The 19,361-nt window shown below is 48.3% G+C and overlaps 1 protein-coding gene across 1 annotated transcript in view; it reads right to left on the reverse strand.

Annotated features, from left to right (window-relative positions):
• Positions 1–19,361, reverse strand: part of IA-2 (tyrosine phosphatase IA-2) — a 158,425-nt gene that overhangs the window by 41,922 nt on the left and 97,142 nt on the right. The window contains exon 19 of the mRNA XM_080286440.1: positions 3,745–3,792. Coding sequence (XP_080142566.1) covers positions 3,745–3,792 — 48 coding nt within the window. The remainder of the gene's footprint in view (positions 1–3,744; positions 3,793–19,361) is intronic.

Here is a 19,361-nt window from a genome sequence, read left to right on the forward strand (position 1 = left end):
GTACGCGTTGAAGGGAGAGAGAAAAGACAATGTGTGCAAGAAATGGGAAGGGGGAAAGATTGAAAAGAGAGAGAGAGAGAGAGAGAGAGAGAGAGAGAGAAGGAAAGGAGAGGAGGACCTTGGGCACTCACCTGTCAATACCTCACCTGCCTTGCGGCCTCTCTCTCTCTCTCTCTCTCTCTCTCTCTCTCACCTGATATGCTTTTCCTCTCTACAGCCTAAGGCGAGGTAGGGGAGTGGAGAGAAAAGAAAGGGAAGAAAGTATGAACTGAGAGAGAGAGAGAGAGAGACAGAGAGAGAGAAATACCACGAAATTAATATAATCTAGAGAGAGAGAGAGAGAGAGAGAGACAGCAATACACCTCTTTCCTACAGAAGTATATTTTACACCTGAGCGGCTGGAAACGTGATATTAATATAGAACACACGGAGAGCACGTACCCCCCCGCGGCACTGGGGATCTCCTAACACCTCTCCGTAACCGATTTATTCCCCGCATTGCACCTCAGTATCGCGTTTGTTTGTTACCGATATAAAAAGACAAATCCTGACGTGAAAAGTGGTGACTGAATCGGTAAGGAAGTGGTGTTAGGGGATGGTGTTTACTCTTGCTACCTCCAGACGATTTTATTCAGCTAAGGCCTCGTAGTGAAGGGGTTAATGGTTCTCTCTCTCTCTCTCTCTCGTTTATTAGTTGTGTAATGGTGATCTTTCTCACTTTTTCCTGTCGGGTGTTTTGAGACGTGATACAGCTCTCTCTCTCTCTCTCTCTCTCTCTCTCTCTCTCTCTCTCTCTCACGTGGCTGATATTCCAGGTAAGTAATTAACCTGTAGCATCGTTAGTACAGGTGAATACAGGATACACAGACCACACAGACATAGAGGTTCTTTCTTGATGACGAGGCTTTATGAAAGAGAGAGAGAGAGAGAGAGAGAGAGAGGAAGAGGGTGAGAAGTAAAAAGTGAGAGACAGAGAGAGCGGAAGGGGAAACACAAGTGGAGAGAGAGAGAGAGAGAGAGAGGGGGTAAAGAATGATGAAATGGGTGAAAATAAAAGGAAGATGGAATACGGATAAAGATGGAGAGGCGAGAGGGAGAAAAGAGCGAGGGCAAAGGTATGTGGAGGAGGAGGAGGAGGAGGCAGAAACTGAGATGGAGAGATATTAGGGAGGGAAAGACGTAGGGAAGAAGGGGAGAAGAGAGAAATGGAGGAGGAGGGTCACAGGAGAGAAAGGGAAGGAAAGAAGAGAGGAGAGAGGGAAAAGGAGAGAATGAAGGGAAAGGGAGGGAAGGTAAGGGGAGGGGGGGAGAAGGGAAAGGAGAGGAGAGAGGGAAAAGGAGAGGGAAGGAAAGGGAGATGGGAGGGGAGAGGAAAGGAAGGGCGAGGGAAAGAGAAGGAGTGGAGAGAAGAAGAGAGGGAGGAAGGAAAAATTGATGAAGGAAGAAGAGAGAGGGAGAAAGAAAGTAAGGAGGAAGGAGTGGAAGGAAAAGGGGTAGGAGAAGGAGAGGAATGTGGAGGGAAAGAGGAATGTAAGAGGGAAAGAGAGAGTGAGGGAGGAAGAAAGTGTACAGGAAGAAACAGGCTTGTGGAGAGAAAAACGGAAAGGAAGAAAAGAAAGAACGGAAGATGAGGTGGATGAAGGGAAAGGGAGTTGTGTGTGTGTGTGTGTGTGTGTGTGTGTGTGTGTGTGTGTGTGTGTGTGTGTGTGTGTGTGTGTGTGTGTGTGTGTGTGTGTGTGTGTGTGTGTGAGAGAGAGAAAGAGAGAGAGAGAGAGAGAGAGAGAGAGAACCAGGGTGATGGGAGGAAAGAAAAAAGGAGGAGAGGGGAAGGGAGGGAAAGGGGAGAGGGGGAGGGAAAGAAAGAAGAGAAAGGAAAAAGGAGGGGGAGGGGGAGGGTAAGAGCGTGTTATTGCTCTTACACTGACGTCGAGTGGTCGTGAAATCCTGCACCTCCCCCTCACCCCACTCATCCACCCCCTCACCCCACTCATCCACCCCCTCACCCCACTCATCCCACTCCTTCACCCTTCTCACCCACCCCCTTACCCTCACACACACACACACACACACACACACACACACACTCACGTCCCCTTTTCCCACTCGTCTTTCACTTAACCTAAGCCCTCTCATCCGTTCACCCCTTCCTCTCATTTTTCCTTTGTTCTAGCACCTCTCTCTCTCTCTCTCTCTCTCTCTCTCTCTCTCTCTCTCTCTCTCTCTCTCTCTCTCTCTCTCTCTCTTTGCTCTGCTCTCACGTGGCCTGAAACCGCCATCCTTCAATCTTAAATACTGATTCCTAATACTACAATATAATGCTAATCACGAAGAAGTGCTATGGGAAGGTTGTTGAGCCGTAGTACTGTCTATTTCAGCCATTAAGCATCATGAAACTAGCTTGTAGGGCCAAAAACCTGGGCCAAGTGCAGGTGAAAGGAGTATAGGCATCAGAGGCAAGGTGGGCAGAGGGAAAGGTGAGCACGGTAATCAGCAGGTTAATTAGCGTCGCCCTTACCTGTCTACACCTGCATAAGGTAAGGTTATATTTCTTTCTATACTCCTTATGCAATATGTTAAATAGGATGTAGTTGTAGGAATGTGGTTGTAGGATGTAGTTGTAGGAATGTGGTTGTAGGATGTAGTTGTAGGATGTAGTTGTAGGGATGTGGTTGTAGGATGTAGTTGTAGGGATGTAGTTGTAGGGATGTGGTTGTAGGATGTAGTTGTAGGAATGTGGTTGTAGGATGTAGTTGTAGGGATGTGGTTGTAGGATGTAGTTGTAGGGATGTGGTTGTAGGATGTAGTTGTAGGAATGTGGTTGTAGGATGTAGTTGTAGGGATGTGGTTGTAGGATGTAGTTGTAGGGATGTGGTTGTAGGATGTAGTTGTAGGAATGTGGTTGTAGGATGTAGTTGTAGGGATGTGGTTGTAGGATGTAGTTGTAGGAATGTGGTTGTAGGATGTAGTTGCAGGAATGTGGTTGTAGGATGTAGTTGTAGGAATGTGGTTGTAGGATGTAGTTGCAGGAATGTGGTTGTAGGATGTAGTTGTAGGGATGTGGTTGTAGGATGTAGTTGTAGGGATGTGGTTGTAGGAATGTGATATGTATTCGTTGGGATGTGTGTGGTGGTTGGCTCAAGAATCTGTCTGGCTCTACACATCCTCTCTCCTCTCACCCTACACACCACATTCCCAATTCAAAACACAGCCAATACACTTCAAAACAAAACATCACTACACTTCAGCCTTGACATGCACTGCTCTCCTCCCTTCAATATTCGTACTTGGCCAACATGGGCATGGGCCAATTCAGGCCGTCACTCTCCCACAGTGGATAGGCCTGGTATGGTGAAGGGCTAAGGCGGACAGGTACATATGCTGGGCAATGGCAGTATGAGAGAGAGAGAGAGAGAGAGATCCTGTCTAATACCACTCCATATAAACAGACAGCTGGATAGATGGAGACAGCTACTGATAGACAGAAGATAAAAAAAGACTTAAATAGACCTTTTGTAATAGATAGACAGACCTGAACGACGCAATAGATAACCAGATAGATAAAATAGATGCAATAGCTAGCCAGATAGATAAAACAGATGCAATAGACAGCCAGGTAGATAAAATAGATGCAATAGATAGCCAGGTAGATAAAATAGATGCAATAGATAGCCAGGTAGATAAAATAGATGCAATAGATAGCCAGGTAGATAAAATAGATGCTAGCAGAGAAGGAGAGATACTTACAACACGTTCGGTGGGGGTGGGTTCGGCTACACGTGCTTCCGGTCTGATCTGTGGGCAAGTGGGGGAGTTAGTGGGGGTGTGGGGGTGCTGGGGAGAGGCTGTGTGGGGGGCCTGTACCTTGTGGAGGGGTGTGGGGAGAGAGTGGGGGAGTGTGTGTGGGGGGAGGGGGAGAGTGGGGGAGGTGGGGTGGAGGGTGTGGTTATAATGGTGTGTGTGTGTGTGTGTGTGTGTGTGTGTGTGTGTGTGTGTGTGTGTGTGTGTGTGCAAAAAGTGAGTGGAGGGTGCTGGGAAGTGGCTGTGGGTGCAGCATGTACAACCGCGTACACTTCTAAGTAGTGCGGGGGGGGGGGTGCCGACTGCGTATTCTATTTTTACAGTATTAATTTACGTTTTATATATACTGTGTTTTAAAGAAGCATATTATAAAAAAAACACACAAGATTTAAACCAAACAAACACACAGACACCGCATAAAAAAAATCGCATCGTCCGCCGTACCACTTAGAAATGGAGGCGACTGTACATGTGTGGGGATGTGTGGGGAGTGTGGAGGGGTGGATCCAGAGGAGTGGGTGTGGGGGGGGTGGAGGATGGGGGTGATATTGTAGTGGTGGAGTGAGTAGGGATGGGGAGAGTGTGTGTGTGTGGGAGGGGAGGGGAGTAAGAGGGGTTGGATAGGAGTGGGGTAACAGTGAGTGGGGGAGTGGAAGTGAGTGGGGGGATATATATATATATGAGGGAGTGAGTGGATCCGTCAGTGTTACATATAACACATAACACCTATAACACACAGCAGGCGACACCACATTCCCTAAAATAGCACAGTTAAGGTGCAACACATCACACATTACGCTCCCTACCCACCTCTGTATCGGGGCAACTCTGCGGCGGTGAGATGGGGGAGAGAGAGAGAGAGAGAGAGAGAGAGAGAGAGAATCAGACACAACGAGGGAGAGGAAACTGGAGGGAGATAGGAGGGGGTGAGAAAGGGGAGAGGGGAGAGAGAGTGGGGGAGAGAGAGAGAGAGGGAGACAGCTGAATGGATGAATATTCAAATGCACATTTCTCATTATTGAATGTGGGTTGACCCAGATTGAGTTAGAGAGAGAGAGAGAGAGAGAGAGAGAGAGAGTGAGAGAAAGAGAGAGAGAGAGAGAGAGAGAGAGAATTAAAGATACGAAGACCACACAGACTTTGAGGTCCCTTCGAGGCGGTCCGGCTTTAATATTAATAAAGACTTACTCTCTAATTGCAGAAGGTGAAGACCAGGGTACTAAGAGAGGGAGAGAGAGAGAGAGGGAGAGGGAGAGAGAGAGAGAGAGAGAGAGAGAGAGAGAGAGAGAGAGAGGTAGACTGAGGTAAATCTAGTTTCCTCTCCTTGTCTCCCCCCCCCTCTCTCTCTCTCTCTCTCTCTCTCTCTCTCTCTCTCTCTCACCTTTGCACTCCTTCCTCCTACGTTTCCTCCTTCTTTCCTGAGTTTTTCTTCTTCCTCCTTCTCCTCCATTCACACCTCTTCCTTTTTCCTTCCATCATTTTTTCTTTCCTTGCTTCTTTCTTCTCTCCTTCAATTCCTCCTCTTTTTTTTTTTTTTCTCCCTCTTCTCTCTCTTCTTCTCTTTCTTTGATCCTCTTCACATGTTCTTCTCTATATATTTCTTCTCTTTAAACTTCTTTCCTTCTTCCTTCTCTCTTCCTTCATTCCTTCCCACTTATTCTCCTCCCTTTCCATCCTTCATTGCTCCTCTCCTTCCCTCCCTTCCTTCTCTTTTTTTTCTCTCCTCTCCCTCTTCCCTTCTCCCATCTCCTAACCCCCCCCCCGTCTTCTCTTCCCTCCTCTTTCCCTCCTTACCTCCTCTCTTTCCTTCTCTCCCTCCTTCCTCTTCTCTCCCTCCCTCCTATTTTTACCTCCCTCTCCCCCCCCCCTCCCTTCTGCTTAGCATAATCGTGTAGGGTATGGGACGATTTGGCCTTACTCTCTCTCTCTCTCTCTCTCTCTCTCTCTCCAGACAATCCCACATCTACAACCACCACCATTCCTACCACAGCTACCACCATTCCCATCATACCTACCAATATTCTTATAACCGCAATTTGCTAGTAATCCCGCCGCAACAACTACCACTATTTCTGCCAACCACAACTACCACCATTCCTACCACAATTTCAACAACCATTCCTACCACAACTACCACCATTCCTACCACAACTACCACCATTCCTATCACAACTTCAACAACCATTCCTACCATGACTACCAACATTCCTACCACAATTTCAACCATTCCTACAACTACCACCAATCCTACCACAGTCAATTTCACCACAACTATCACCACCATTCCTACAACCATTTCAACACACTTCCACCACAACTACCACCACAGTCAACAACCATTCCTACCACAACTACCACCATTTTAACCACAATTTCAAACATTCCTACCACATCCGACATTCCTACCATAACTATTACCACCACACCTACCACTATTCCTACCACAATTTCAACAACCACTCCCACCACAACTACCACTATTCCTACCACAATTTCAACAACCACTCCCACCACAACTACCACCATTCCTACCACAATTACAAACATCCCCATCAAATCGTTCAGCAGAGTAATATCTACAAATAAAATTAACCTGCCGCAATCACCATCATCCCTGTCACAACTACCACCATTCCAACCACAACTACCACCATGTCAACCACAACTACCACCATTCTAACCACTACTACCACTATTCCAACCACAACTACCAACATTCCCACCACAACTACCATTCCAACCACAACTACCACCATTCCAACCACAACTACCACCATGCCAACCACAACTACCACCATTCCAACCACAACTACCACCATTCCAACCACAACTACCACCATTCTAACCACAACTACCACCATTCCCACCACAACTACCACCATGCCAACCACAACTACCACCATTCCCACCACAACTACCACCATTCCAATCGCAACTATCAACATTCCCACAACTACCACCATTCCAACCACAACTACCACCATTCCAACCACAATTACCACCATTCCAACCACAACTACCACCATTCCTGCCACTTCACTGATTTCAAGAATAAAAAAAATAATCTTGCCACAGATCTAGCAACACCAACCCACCTCCCACAACTACCACCATCCCTACCACAACTACCATCAACAACCACTACTACAATTTCAACACCAGCGCTACTCATCATTCAAAACTATCACTATTCTCAACATTTAAAACACACAGACAGACAGACAGACAGACAGACACACACACACATATAACAAATAATAATAATAATAATAATAATCTATCTATCTATCATTCAATCCTACATTGCCCCATGAGGAGCGTAGGAGCCCGGGGCTAGGCAGTTGGTCCCGACATTTAAGATGAAAGTGACCAGCCTCACTCATCCCTGAGTGGCATTACACGAGCAATCAACCCCAACCACCCCTTGGATATAAACCTTCACCGGCTCAATCCTATTGGAGCGCAATAATTACCCACTAAACCACCAGGCGCCAAAAATTGGCTATATGGTTACCACCCAGCGTAGTAAATGGTTTCCTGGTGTACAGGAAACCATTTGGCTTGTCACTCAGTGTAGAGTCACCCACAGGCAGACGGAAGAGAAAAGAATGAAGGAAAGAAAGACAGAAGAGGGAGTGTACAGTTGCCCATAGGCAGGACAAGGAAAGAATGAACGAAAGGAAGACAGAAGAGGATGGAAGGAAAGAGGGATGGAGGAGACACCAGAGAGCAGCACTACATCGAGTGAGTGGATGGTGAGCGCCCCCACCTACCACATACAGTAATAATAATAATAATAATACAAAAAATAATAATTACAATAATAACCCCTACAACCATTAACACTCCCACCTACCACACCAACCACCATCACTACCACAACTACCACCATCGCCACCACAATCCCCGCCAACATACACTGGAGTCATGCCCAACTGAACGCAACAATTCCTTCCCACACACACACACACCTCCCGCGACCACCACCTACCACAACTACCACCATCGCTACCACAACTACCAGCGCGTCGGCCTTTGTAACTCGACCGGGGGCAGCGGTAGAAAGGCAGGACATATCCACACAAAAATTCGCACCCCACTCGCTCACTCTCTCACTCGCTCAATTACGTGGTATTAGGTTATGTGGCAAATGACGGACCCTGCATTTAGAGACAGAGGGGGTGATAATGAGAGGGTGTGTGAAAGTGAGAGAGAGAAAGAGAGAGAGAGAGAGAGAGAGAGAGAGAGTGGGTGTGTGAAAGTGAGAGTGGGCGTGTGTCAAAGTGAGGGAGGGTGTGTAAAAGTGAATGTGGGTGTGTGAAAAGGAGAGAGGGTGTATGTGCGTGTGTGAAAGTGAGAGAGGGTGAGAGAGAGTGGGTGTGTAAAAGTGAGAGAGGGTGTGAGTGTAGGTGTGTGAAAGTGAGAGAGGGTGTAAGTGGGTGTGTGAAAGTGAGAGAGGGTGTAAGTGGGTGTGTAAAAGTGAGAGAGGGAGTGAGTGGGTGTGTGAACGTGACAAAGGATGTATGACAGTGAGAGAGGGTGAGAGTGGGTGTGTGTGAGTGAGAGAAAGTGGGTGTGTAAAACTGAAAGAGGGTGTGTGAAAGTGAGTGAGAGTGTGGGTGTGTGAAAGTGAGTCAGGGTGTGTGAAAGTGAGAGAGATGTGAGTGGGTGTGTGAAAGTGAGAGAGTGTATGAGTGGGTGTATGAAAGGGCAAGGGAGTGAGCTAACGAGGGAAAATGTTGATTGTGAGAGAGGATACCAAAGTAAGAAAGAAGGTATATGAAAGAAAATGGAAGAGAGTGAGAGAGTGTGACGATGACAGAAAGAGGATGCGTGAGAGAAAATGGATAAAAGTGAGAGGGGGTGTGAGGAAGTGTGTGAAAATGACAGGAGTGAATGCAAGAGAGAAAGTGAGTTGGAGTGGGCGTGTGAAAAACTTAAAAGAAGAAAGTGAGTGATTTAGAGAGAGAGGTGGATGATGACCGGGTATGTGGGTGTGAGAGGAAGTGTGCAAATGTTAAAGTAAATGGAGAGAGAGAGAGAGAGAGAGAGAGAGAGAGAGAGAGAGAGAGAGAGAGTTTTCGCATCTACACTTACTACACACACACACACAAACTCCTACACATATCCTCTCTATCCAGCCATCATCCACACCTCACACACACACCTCTTCTACACACCCACATCCCCTACTACACCTCTCACCCGTTCCACGCAGCAGTCACATACACCTCCACTACATACCTCACACCCCAACATCTCCCTACACACCCACACATCTCCCCACACCTCAACTCCCTACACATCCCCACACCTCACCACCTCAATACATCTCCCCCTCACCTCAACTCCCTACACATCCACAAACCTCACCACCTCAACACATCCATTACACCTCACCGCATCGATGCAGATATCAGATACACCTCGATACACCTCGCCTACACCCCTGCACACCTCAGCCCGTCCCAGCAGCCGTCAGATACACCCCAAAACTCATTATACACCAGTAATAGCTAATTTTCTTCAAAGTGTCACGGCCGAAAATTCTGTTCTTTGACGAGTGGTGTGAGCGCCCCTGCCCCGCCCTGCTCCTTCGTCGCCCTCCTTCACCGCCTCCTTCACCTTCCTTCACACTCCTTCATCTTCCTTCTTCACCTCTCTTTCTCCCTTCCTCCTCCACACGCTCTTCTTCTTCCTCCTCCTCCCCCTTCTTCTTCTTCACATCCTTCCCTTTCCACACCCTCCTCCTCCTCCTCCTCCAAATCATCAACATTCTTCCTTCCGTCTTCACACACCACTCTTCCTCTTCCTTCTTCACATCCTCCAAATCCTAAATCTTCTTCCTTCTTCCTCCTTCCTACTCCTTCTTTCTAGCACTGTTCTTCTTCTTCAACACTCGCCTCCTTCACGTCCTCCTTCCTTCTCTTCCTTCCTGCACTCTTATCTTTCACTCACATTCTTCATCCTTCACACTCACCTCCCTAACACAGACTTCCTTCACTTCCTCCCTCTCCTTCTCCTTCCTTCAACACCCTCCCTTCTCTTCCTTCCTCCTTCACGTCTTCCTTCATCCTTTACCTCCTCTTCCTCCTCTCTCCTCCACAACTTCCGTCTTCCTCCTTCTTCCCCCCCCTCTCTCTCCCTCTCATATGCCATCCTTCTCAATTTTCTTACTTCCTGCCTCTTCCTTCTTTCTCTCTCTCTTCTTCCTTCATCTCCTATGTCACTTTCTTTTATAATTTCCTTCCTTCCTTCCTTCCTTCTTTCCTTCCTTCTCCTCTACGGCCTTTCTCTCGTGTCTCCTCAGGGCTATTTTTTCACTATCACCCTCTTTATGCCCACCTCTCTCTCTCTCTCTCTCTCTCTGATGGAATGGTAGGTATTCATTTGCTGAGAGAGAGAGAGAAAGAGAGAGAGAGAATAGGCCCCTCCTACCCCACTGGATCCCCTCCCAGTCCTTTCAGATCATTTCCCCTCACGTAGGAGCTTGGAGAGAGAGAGAGAGAGAGAGAGAGTCGGAGAGGAAGTGAGGAAAGAAAATATGTAGGAGAGAAATGTGAGACAGAAAAAAAAAAAGAGAGGAAGGGAAAGAGAGGGGAGGAGAGGGGAGGGCGTTAAAGAGGAAGTGAGAGGAGGAGGAAGAGGAGGAAGATGGGATGAAGAGGACTAACGATGCAGAGATAAGAGGCAGATAATGAGGAGGAAGGGGCTAGAGGAGGAAGGACGCGAGGAATTAGGTGAAGGAAGGAAGGAAGGCAGAGAAGGGAAGAAGGAAGGAAGGAAGGAAGGGAAAGGAAGGGAAGGAAGGGAAAGGAAGGGAAGGGAAGGGAAGGGAAGGAAGGAAGGAAAGAGAAAGAATGAAGTAAAAGAAGGAAAGACAGGAAAGATGAATGAACGAGTGAAAGAAAGGATGGAAGGAACGATGAAGGAAGGAAGGAAGGAAGGAAGGAAAAAAGATACGGAGGATGGAGAGGGATTAGAGGTGAAGGAGGGAGATAAAACACGAGGGAGTAAATGAGGTGAGAGAGAGAGAGAGAGAGAGAGATAAGGATGGAGGGAGGGAGAGATAAGAAGGGAGAGAGTAAAGGGAGGGATCAAAGTGCGTGTTTCCCTTCCAAGTGTGTGGATTTTGACCTCCCCCCCTCCCCCTCCCCCTCCCCCTCCCCATATTCCTCTACTCCCCACAACACACTTATTCTCCCCCTCCCCCAACGCTCACATCCCTCTCCTCCCCATACCATCTCTACCATCATCCCTCCCCACCACACCACACACTACTCCTCACATCCCTTCCCCATCCCTTCCCCTTCCCTCCCCTCCCCTCCCCTCCCCACCATACAATATTCCACTCCCCCATATCCCCCTCCCCCTTCTCCTCCCCCAACTATCCAACTGTCCTCCCTACCACACAACACCCCTACCCACTCCCTCCCCTCCACACCACAACCACCACTAACCACAGCTACCACAGTTTCAACCACAGCTACCACCGTTCCTACCATAACCTCACCCGTTTCTAACCACAACTACCACCATTCCCACCACAACTACCACCATTACAACTACTATCATTCCCACCACAACTACCACCATTACAACTACCACCATTCCTACCACAACTACAACCATTCCCACCACAACTACCACCACTCACACCACAACCACCACCATTCCTACCACAATTACTCCCCACACCCCTGCTTATTTCCCCTCCTGCCCCTCTCCCCATTCTTTCTCCCCATCTCCCCATTATTCTACCCTCCCCATTTCTCCCTCGCTCTACCCCCCTCCCCCCAGTATTTTTAGTCACGGATAAAAATTCATCTATTATGCATCTATTTCGCGATTAGGTCATCCCCCCCCATGCACCAAAAGCGAGAGAGACAGATAGATAGACAGACAGACAGCAGAGATAGACATGTAGACAGGTAGACGGATACGTACATAAACATACACATATACACATACATAAATACATACAGACAGGAAGATACACAGACAGGAGTAGACAGAGAGACAGACAGATTCATAGACAGGATTACAGACAGACAGACAGACTCATAGACAGGATTAGACAGACAGACAGACAGGCAGACTCATAGACAGGAGTAGACAGAGAGACAGACAGACACACAGACAGGATTAGACAGATAGACAGACAGATACACAGATAGGATTAGACAGACAGACAGACAGACACAGACAGGATTAGACAGACAGACAGACACAGACAGGATTAGACAGACAGACAGACACAGACAGGATTAGACAGACAGACAGACACAGACAGGATTAGACAGACAGACAGACACAGACAGGATTAGACAGACAGACAGACAGGAGGGTAGGGTCCTTTCACTTCCTTCACTAAAAGCCCAATGGGTGGCTGAAAATTAGTCCAAAACAAGTAAAAAGAGCTATCTCACTCTCTCTCTCTCTCTCGCTCTCTCCACTTCCGGGATGAGTGAAAGGTATGAGACTGTGTGTGTGTGTGTGTGTGTGTGTGTGTGTGTGTGTGTGTGTGTGTGTGTGTGTGTGTGTGTGACAAACAGACAGCTATATATAAATACAGAGAGAGAGAGAGAGAGAGGCGGGACAGGTGACGCAGGTAGGCAGAACGAGTGAGGCAGGTAGGTAGGACAGGTGAAGCAGGTAGGCAGGACAGGTGAAGCAGGCAGGCAGGACATGAGAGGCAGGTAGGCAGGACATGAGGCAGGTAGGACAGGTGAGGCAGACAGGACAGATGAGGCAGACAGGACAGGTGAGGCAGGTAGGCAGGACAGGTGAGGCAGCTTCACTCGTTACCAGGACAACCAACCAGATGCCTCCCGACGAGAGAGAGAGAGAGAGAGAGAGAGAGAGAGAGAGAGAGAGAGGAAAAGAGGAGCAAATGTAAGAGAGAGAGAGAGAGAGAGAGAGAGAGAGAGAGAGAGAGAGAGAGAGAGAAGGAGAAAGTAGTGACATGAGAGAGAGGGATGATGGAAGAGAGGTGAGAGAAGGAGAGAGAAAGAGGGAGGAGGAAAGAGCGAGAGGGGAGAAAAGGAGGAAGGAAAGAAGTAGGAGGGAGAAAGTAACAGAAGTGAGAGAGAAAGAAGGGATGGAGAGAGGGAGAGACAAAAAAAGAGAGAGAAGAAATGGAGGGAAGGAAAGAAGTGAGGTATGGAGGGAGGGAGGGAGGGAGGAAAGAAGTGAGGTATGGAGGGAGGGAGGGAGGAAGGAAAGAAGTGAGGTATGGAGGGAGGGAGGGAGGGAGGAAAGAAGTGAGGTATGGAGGGAGGGAGGGAGGGAGGAAAGGAGAGAGGTACAATATTAACTCTTCCCATAAGACTCTTCATAAATAAGAGTAATAAACTGTTGACATCTTGAGGTGAATCTCTCTCTCTCTCTCTCTCTCTCTCTCTTCCCCTATCACCATTTTGGCACTGATACCCACTGTACTATGGGGGGGGTATTGTCATCACTAAAGCCTGTTTGTTTGTTTGTTTTTTTCCTAACGAAGATCCCTAACTTCTTTTCCTGTTCACCTGAAGGCCAAGTGTAGTCAGACTGGGGGATATTTTTGACTAGTAACCAAGGAGACTCATTCTAAACCTCATCGAATTTCCGTCCCATGAAGAAAAATATATATATATATAGGGTGATGGACTGTATACTTTCACTAGTAACCAAGGAGACGCATTCCAACCCCGCAGCTGAAGTAGAGGTGTAAAGGGGTTATGGCAGATTTATACTGTGTGTGTGTGTGTGTGTGTGTGTGTGTGTGTGAGAGAGAGAGAGAGAGAGAGAGAGAGAGAGAGAGAGAGAGAGAGAGAATATTCATGTACTCGTATGTAAGTAAGCATGTGTATGTATGTATGTAAGTATATATGTATGCATGTATATATAAAACACAGCAATTCCAAATTTTCCTATTATTTTCCTTTTCCTACATTTCCCTTCACTGGACTTTAATAAATGAATGCAGACAGACAGACAGACAGACACACAGACAGACAGGCAAAAATACAAGCAGAAAGCCGGAGAAAAATGCACATGAATTCATTTTCCTTTCTGAGAAGATGTGGGTTTGCTTCCTCTCTCTCTCTCTCTCTCTCTCTCTCTCCCTCTCTCTCGTAATCCAGCTCCCTCACACTACCTTTCCCTTATTTCCCTCTCGCTACCTCCTTCTCTCTCTCTCTATCTATCTCTCTCTCTCTCTCTCTCTTCCTCCTTCCCTCTACAGTAAATACTCTCATGCTTCCTCCCTCTCTCCCCCTCTCCCCCCTTCCTCCCTCTCTCCTCCCTTCCTCCCTCTCTCCTCCCTTCCTCCCTCCAGGTTGCTATTCTCCCTCATCACCTTCCATCTCGCTGCTCTTCCATCCCTCACTCTCTCCAGTCTTCCCTCCCTCCCTCCCCCCCTCTCTCTCTCACCATTCTTCCCTCCCTCCCTCCTCCTCTCCATTCTTCCCTCCCTCCCTCCCTCCTTCTCTCCATTCTTCCCTCCCTTCCTCGTCCTGTCCATTCTTTCCTCCCTCCCTCCCTCCTTCTCTCCATTCTTCCTATCCGCCCCTTCTTTTCTTCCTTCCTTCTCTCCCTCCCTCTTCCTTCCCTCCCCCTCTCCATCCCCTCCTATTCTTCTCTCCTCCTCCATTCTCCTCTCCCTACTCTTCCTACCTCCCTCCCTCCCCCTCTCCACTCTTCCCTCCCTCCCTGCCCCTCTCCATTCTTCCCTCCATACTCTTCTTACCTCCCTCCCCCCCCATTCTTCCCTCCCTACTCTTACCTCCCTCCCTCCCTACTCTTCTTACCTCCCTCCCTCCCTCCCCAAGGACGAAACTTGAAAATATTTATCCGGCTCCTCCCCACACCTCCCTAATTAGGTACTGGAGGGAGGGAGGGAGGGAGGGAGGGAGTGAAAGGGGCAGGGAGGGATTCATGGGGAGGAGGAGAGAGTGAATGAGAGAGGGAGAGGAGTAGGAAGGGAGGTATTCATGGGGAGGGAGAGAATAAGGGAGGAGGTGAAGAAGGGAGGGAGGGAGTGAAGAAGGGAGGGAGGGAGGTGGGAAGAGTGAAGGAGAATTCATGAAGGAAGAAGATCTAGTAGGACGAAGGGAGGAGGAAAAAGGGTGAAGGGGAGAGAGAGAGAGAGAGAGAGAGAGAGAGGACGGTAAAGGGCAAGAAGAAAGAGAGGAGAGGAGAGAGAAGAAGAGAGAAGAGAAGAAGAGAGGCTGGGACAGGATATGAGGGAAGGAGGTATCAGAAGGAGAAGAAGAAAGAGAAGAAGAGGAGAGAAAATGACTAGGGGAGGAAGAGGAAGGGTAGGGGGAAGAGGAAATGGAACAGGGGGGGAAATGTGTGTGTGTGTGTGTGTGTGAGAGAGAGAGAGAGAGAGAGAGAGAGAGAATGGAGGGGTGAGAGGCTGGGTCCTATCTGCATAAATAAAAGGTATGGAAGGAGGAGGAGGAGGAGGAGGAAGGGAGGTAAGACGGGAGAAGAGGGAAGAATAGTGAGGAAACGTGAGGAGGAAGGGGAAGAAAAGGAGGAAGGAAGAAGGGATGTACAAGGGAGGAGGAAGAGGAGAGGGGAGGAAGGGAGGCAGGATGGGGAGGAAAGAAGGAAAGCAGGGAGGGAAGAAGAGGAGGAGGAAGGGAGAGAACTGGAGAAAGGAAAGCTTCAATATCGGGAGGGAGGAGGGAAAGAGGGAGGCAGAAAAAGGGAGAAGAGGAGGAAGGGAGGAAGAGGAATGGAAGAAGAGAGGGAGAAAGGGAGGGAGAGGGAGAGAGAGGAGGAAAGATAAGTGATGGAGGAAAGGAAGGAGGAAGAGGGAGGGAAGAAGGGAGGATGAAAAAAATGGAATGGAGGAAAGAAGAGGAAAAAATTGACAGATGAAAGAGGGAGGGAGGGAGGAAGAAAGGGAAAGGGGGGAAGGAGGGGGGAGGGAGAAAGGGAGAGGGTGGAAGGGGGAGGAAGGGAGGAAGAAAAGCGATGGAGAGAGGGGAGGGAGGGAGAAAGGGAGCGAGATGAGTGATTTTTGCACTTTAATTAACCATAAAAGCCTGTCCGGAGGGAGGGAGGGAGGGGGAGGGAAAGGGAGGAAGGGAGAGGGAAAGGGAGGGAGGGAGGAAGGGAGAGGGAAAGGGAGGGAGGGAGGAAGGGAGAGGGAAAGGGAGGGAGGGAGGAAAGGAGAGGGAAAGGGAGGGAGGGAGGAAGGGAGAGGGAAAGGGAGGGAGGGAGTGGTGAATGGGTGAGGGGAATCAGTCTACCTTCTTTAATAGGCCTACGGCAGGGAGGGAGGGGAGGGAGAGGGAGGGAGGGAGGGATAATCTACCTGGCCATCGACCCGTGTCATCTGCACAACTGTTTATTGCAACCATATACGTACACACACTGCCAAAAGTTCGCTTACACACACACACACACACACACACACACACACACACACACACACACACACACACTACATACACACACACACATCTACATACACACATTCTCTCTCTCCCGCGTCGATAAAATTACCTGTACTCTCGAAACGGTGTGAAAACCTCCCTAACACCTTTTCCCCAGCGATTTATTTTGATTATTACACCATCCTGTCCTCTTCTGCGCTACCTAAATCCTTCCACTATCGTCTTACTCCGCATAAATATCGTACAAAAGGATATTAATCACCCATGAAAAATAAATCGCTAAGGGACAGGCGTAAGGGTGTATGTGGTCAGAAATTCACCCACACACTAAGTCGAAACTTTGACACACACACACACAAAAAAAATAGATACCTTGTTAGTGAGGGAGAGAGAGAGAGAGAGAGAGAGAGAGAGAGATTCAGTCATATGAAATAATAATGGGACTGGGTTGGCGTGTCTTCATTCGAACACTAATCGCATGTGGTCAGGAGCTTACACACACACACACACACACACACACACACACACACACACACACACACTCAGAACTGGAGAAATCTTACCAAATAATCTGCCATTATCAAAGGTACTGTAATCTCGCAACAGTACTTCGAAATTCAAAAAGTATAAACTATATATATATATATTTATATTACTGGTGCAAGTCAATGGTAATGCATGTGGTGTGTCTTTTAAAGAAGTGCATGAAGGAAATAACGAAAAAATAATGACAATAATAATAAGAATAAGAACAAGAATGAAAATACTAATAGTAATAGTAATAATAACAACGATAATAATAATAATAATAATAATAATAACAATAATAATAATGATAATAATAATAATAATAATAATAAAAGCACACAACTCGAAGCATCATTAGCGTGCTGAAGCCTATGAAATGGTAAGCTAATCACCACCACCACCATCACCATTACTATCATCATCATCACCATCATTTCCTACCCCCATCTCCCACTGACAATGGGGTGGGCAGACTCCATACCCATTTACAACATTTACACCCATACCCATTTACAACAATCACTTCTACACCTACACCCACACTCTTTCTTCGACACCCACTACACGCAGGAAATACACACCAAAATTCTCAGTACAAATCTTTAGAGCTGAAATCTCAGTAGTTCAGTACACCTGACTCTCTTCCCCCTACTCCTTCCCCCTTCCCCTCCCCTCCACCCCTTCCCCCTCCACCCCCCTCCTCTCCTCAGGCGCACCCAGGCAGGAATGTGAGGCAGGTGAGGTGAGGCAGGTATGGCTGGAATTTTGCGGTAGGAATGAGGCAGGTATGTGTGAGGCAGGTGTGAGGTAGAAACTGAAGGTGTGAGGCAGGTGAGGTGAGTGTGAGACAAGGGTGAGGCAGGTGTGAGATAGGTGAGGCAGGTGTGAGGCTGGTATGGTAGGCGTGGGACTCGTGAGGTAGGTGTGAAGCAGGGAATATATATGCGAGGCAGAGGTGAGGCAGGTGAGGCACAGGTGAGGTCTGCAACAGGTGATCAGCAACAGGTGTTCAGGCAGGCAGGCAGAGGGAGGCAAGGAAGAAGAAAGGAAGGAAGGAATGCAGGAAGGAAGGAAAGCGGGAAGAAAGAAAGGATGGAAGGAAGGAAGGAAGGAAGGAAGGAAAGCGGGAAGAAAGGAAATGGATGGATGGATGGATGGAAGGAAGGAAGAGAAGAAAACTGGAGGGGAGAGGAGTAGACTGGAAGGAAGATTAAAAGAAGGAGGGAAGAAGGAAAAGGGTAGGCAGGAGAGAAGGAGGGAGGGAGAGAGAGATGATAAAACGAAGAAAAGGAATGGAGGAAAAAGGATATGGAGAGAGAGACAGGCAAGATAGCTGGAAGAAAAGCGAAGGAGGGAGGGAAGGCATCTGGAGAGACGGAAGAAAGGGAGAGAAAATGGAAGGAAGGAAGGAAGAGAAGGAGGGAAGGAGAGGTAGATCGTTAAGGGGATGAAGGAGGGGGGAGACAGATAGGAGGGGAAGGGGGGTAGGAAGAAGGGAGGGGGAGGCAGGAAGAAGGGAGGGGAGGAGGAAAGATAGGTTGTGGAGGGAGGGGGGGGAATATAATGGTGATGGGATAGGAAGAACATGCAGGGAGAGGGAGAGAGAGAGAGAGAGAGAGAAAGAATCTTCCTCACTCTCTCCTCATTCATTTACCCAGCATAATTTCCTCCCCCTCCCTCTCTCTCTCTCTCTCTCTTCTCTCCCCCTCCGCCTCCCTCCCCGCCTCCCTCCTCTTCCATTATTGACCTAACAGTCCCCCTCTTCCGTCCTCTGTAACCTCTGAGTCACCCTGAGTCACCTGGCATTCTGTGGCGCCGTGAGTCTTTTGGCACCCTGAGTCAACGGATCCTTAGTCACCTTGAGTCACCTGGCACCCTCTCATTTGGTCCAGGGTCTGAGTCACCTGGCACCCTGAGTCACCTGAGTCAATCGACACCCTGAGTCACCTTGAGTCACTTGGCACCCTGGGTAACCCTGACTCAAGTGGCACCTCGAGTCACCTTGCTAACCTGGCACTGAGTCCCCCTGAGTCACTTGGCACTCTGAGTCCCCCTGAGTCACTTGGCACCGAGTCACCTGGAGTCACCTTGCACTGAGGCACCTGATACCTGGGGTCATTTGTCAACACCTGATGCCTTGATTCACCTGCCAGAGTCACCTGATTTGAGTGGCCATCTGACACTTGAGTCACCTGGCACTCTGAGTCACATGAGAGTATGAGTCGTCTAGCACTCACCAGGCACTTTTAGTCACTATATAGGCAATTCAGAGTCACCGTACACCTTGAGTCACCTTACACTGGGCTATATGGCACCGTGAGTCACCTTAGAGTCACCATGAGTCACAATATACTGTACAAAATATTCATACCTTCATCACGGAGAATTTTCATGTCCTTGGGTGAATCCCGGCGGTGAGTCAGTGGGTGAGTCAGAGATGAGTCATGAGTAAGCAAGCAAGGGAGAGTGGACGAGGGAGGGGAAGGCATGATGGGTGAGTGGTGAGAGGTCTGCAAGTAGATGAGTAAGGGTGAGTAAGAAGGTAGGTGAGTAGAAGAAGGAAGTGATGAGTAGGAGAAGGAAGTGGTGAATGAGTTGTGAGTAAACGAAAGGGTGAGAAAGTGTGAGTAAGTGAGAGGTGCA

Source organism: Coenobita brevimanus, chromosome 14 (genome assembly GCF_032717465.1).
Source record: "Coenobita brevimanus isolate Jiangsu-jjx chromosome 14, ASM3271746v2, whole genome shotgun sequence".
Classification (NCBI taxonomy): Eukaryota; Metazoa; Arthropoda; class Malacostraca; order Decapoda; family Coenobitidae; genus Coenobita; species Coenobita brevimanus.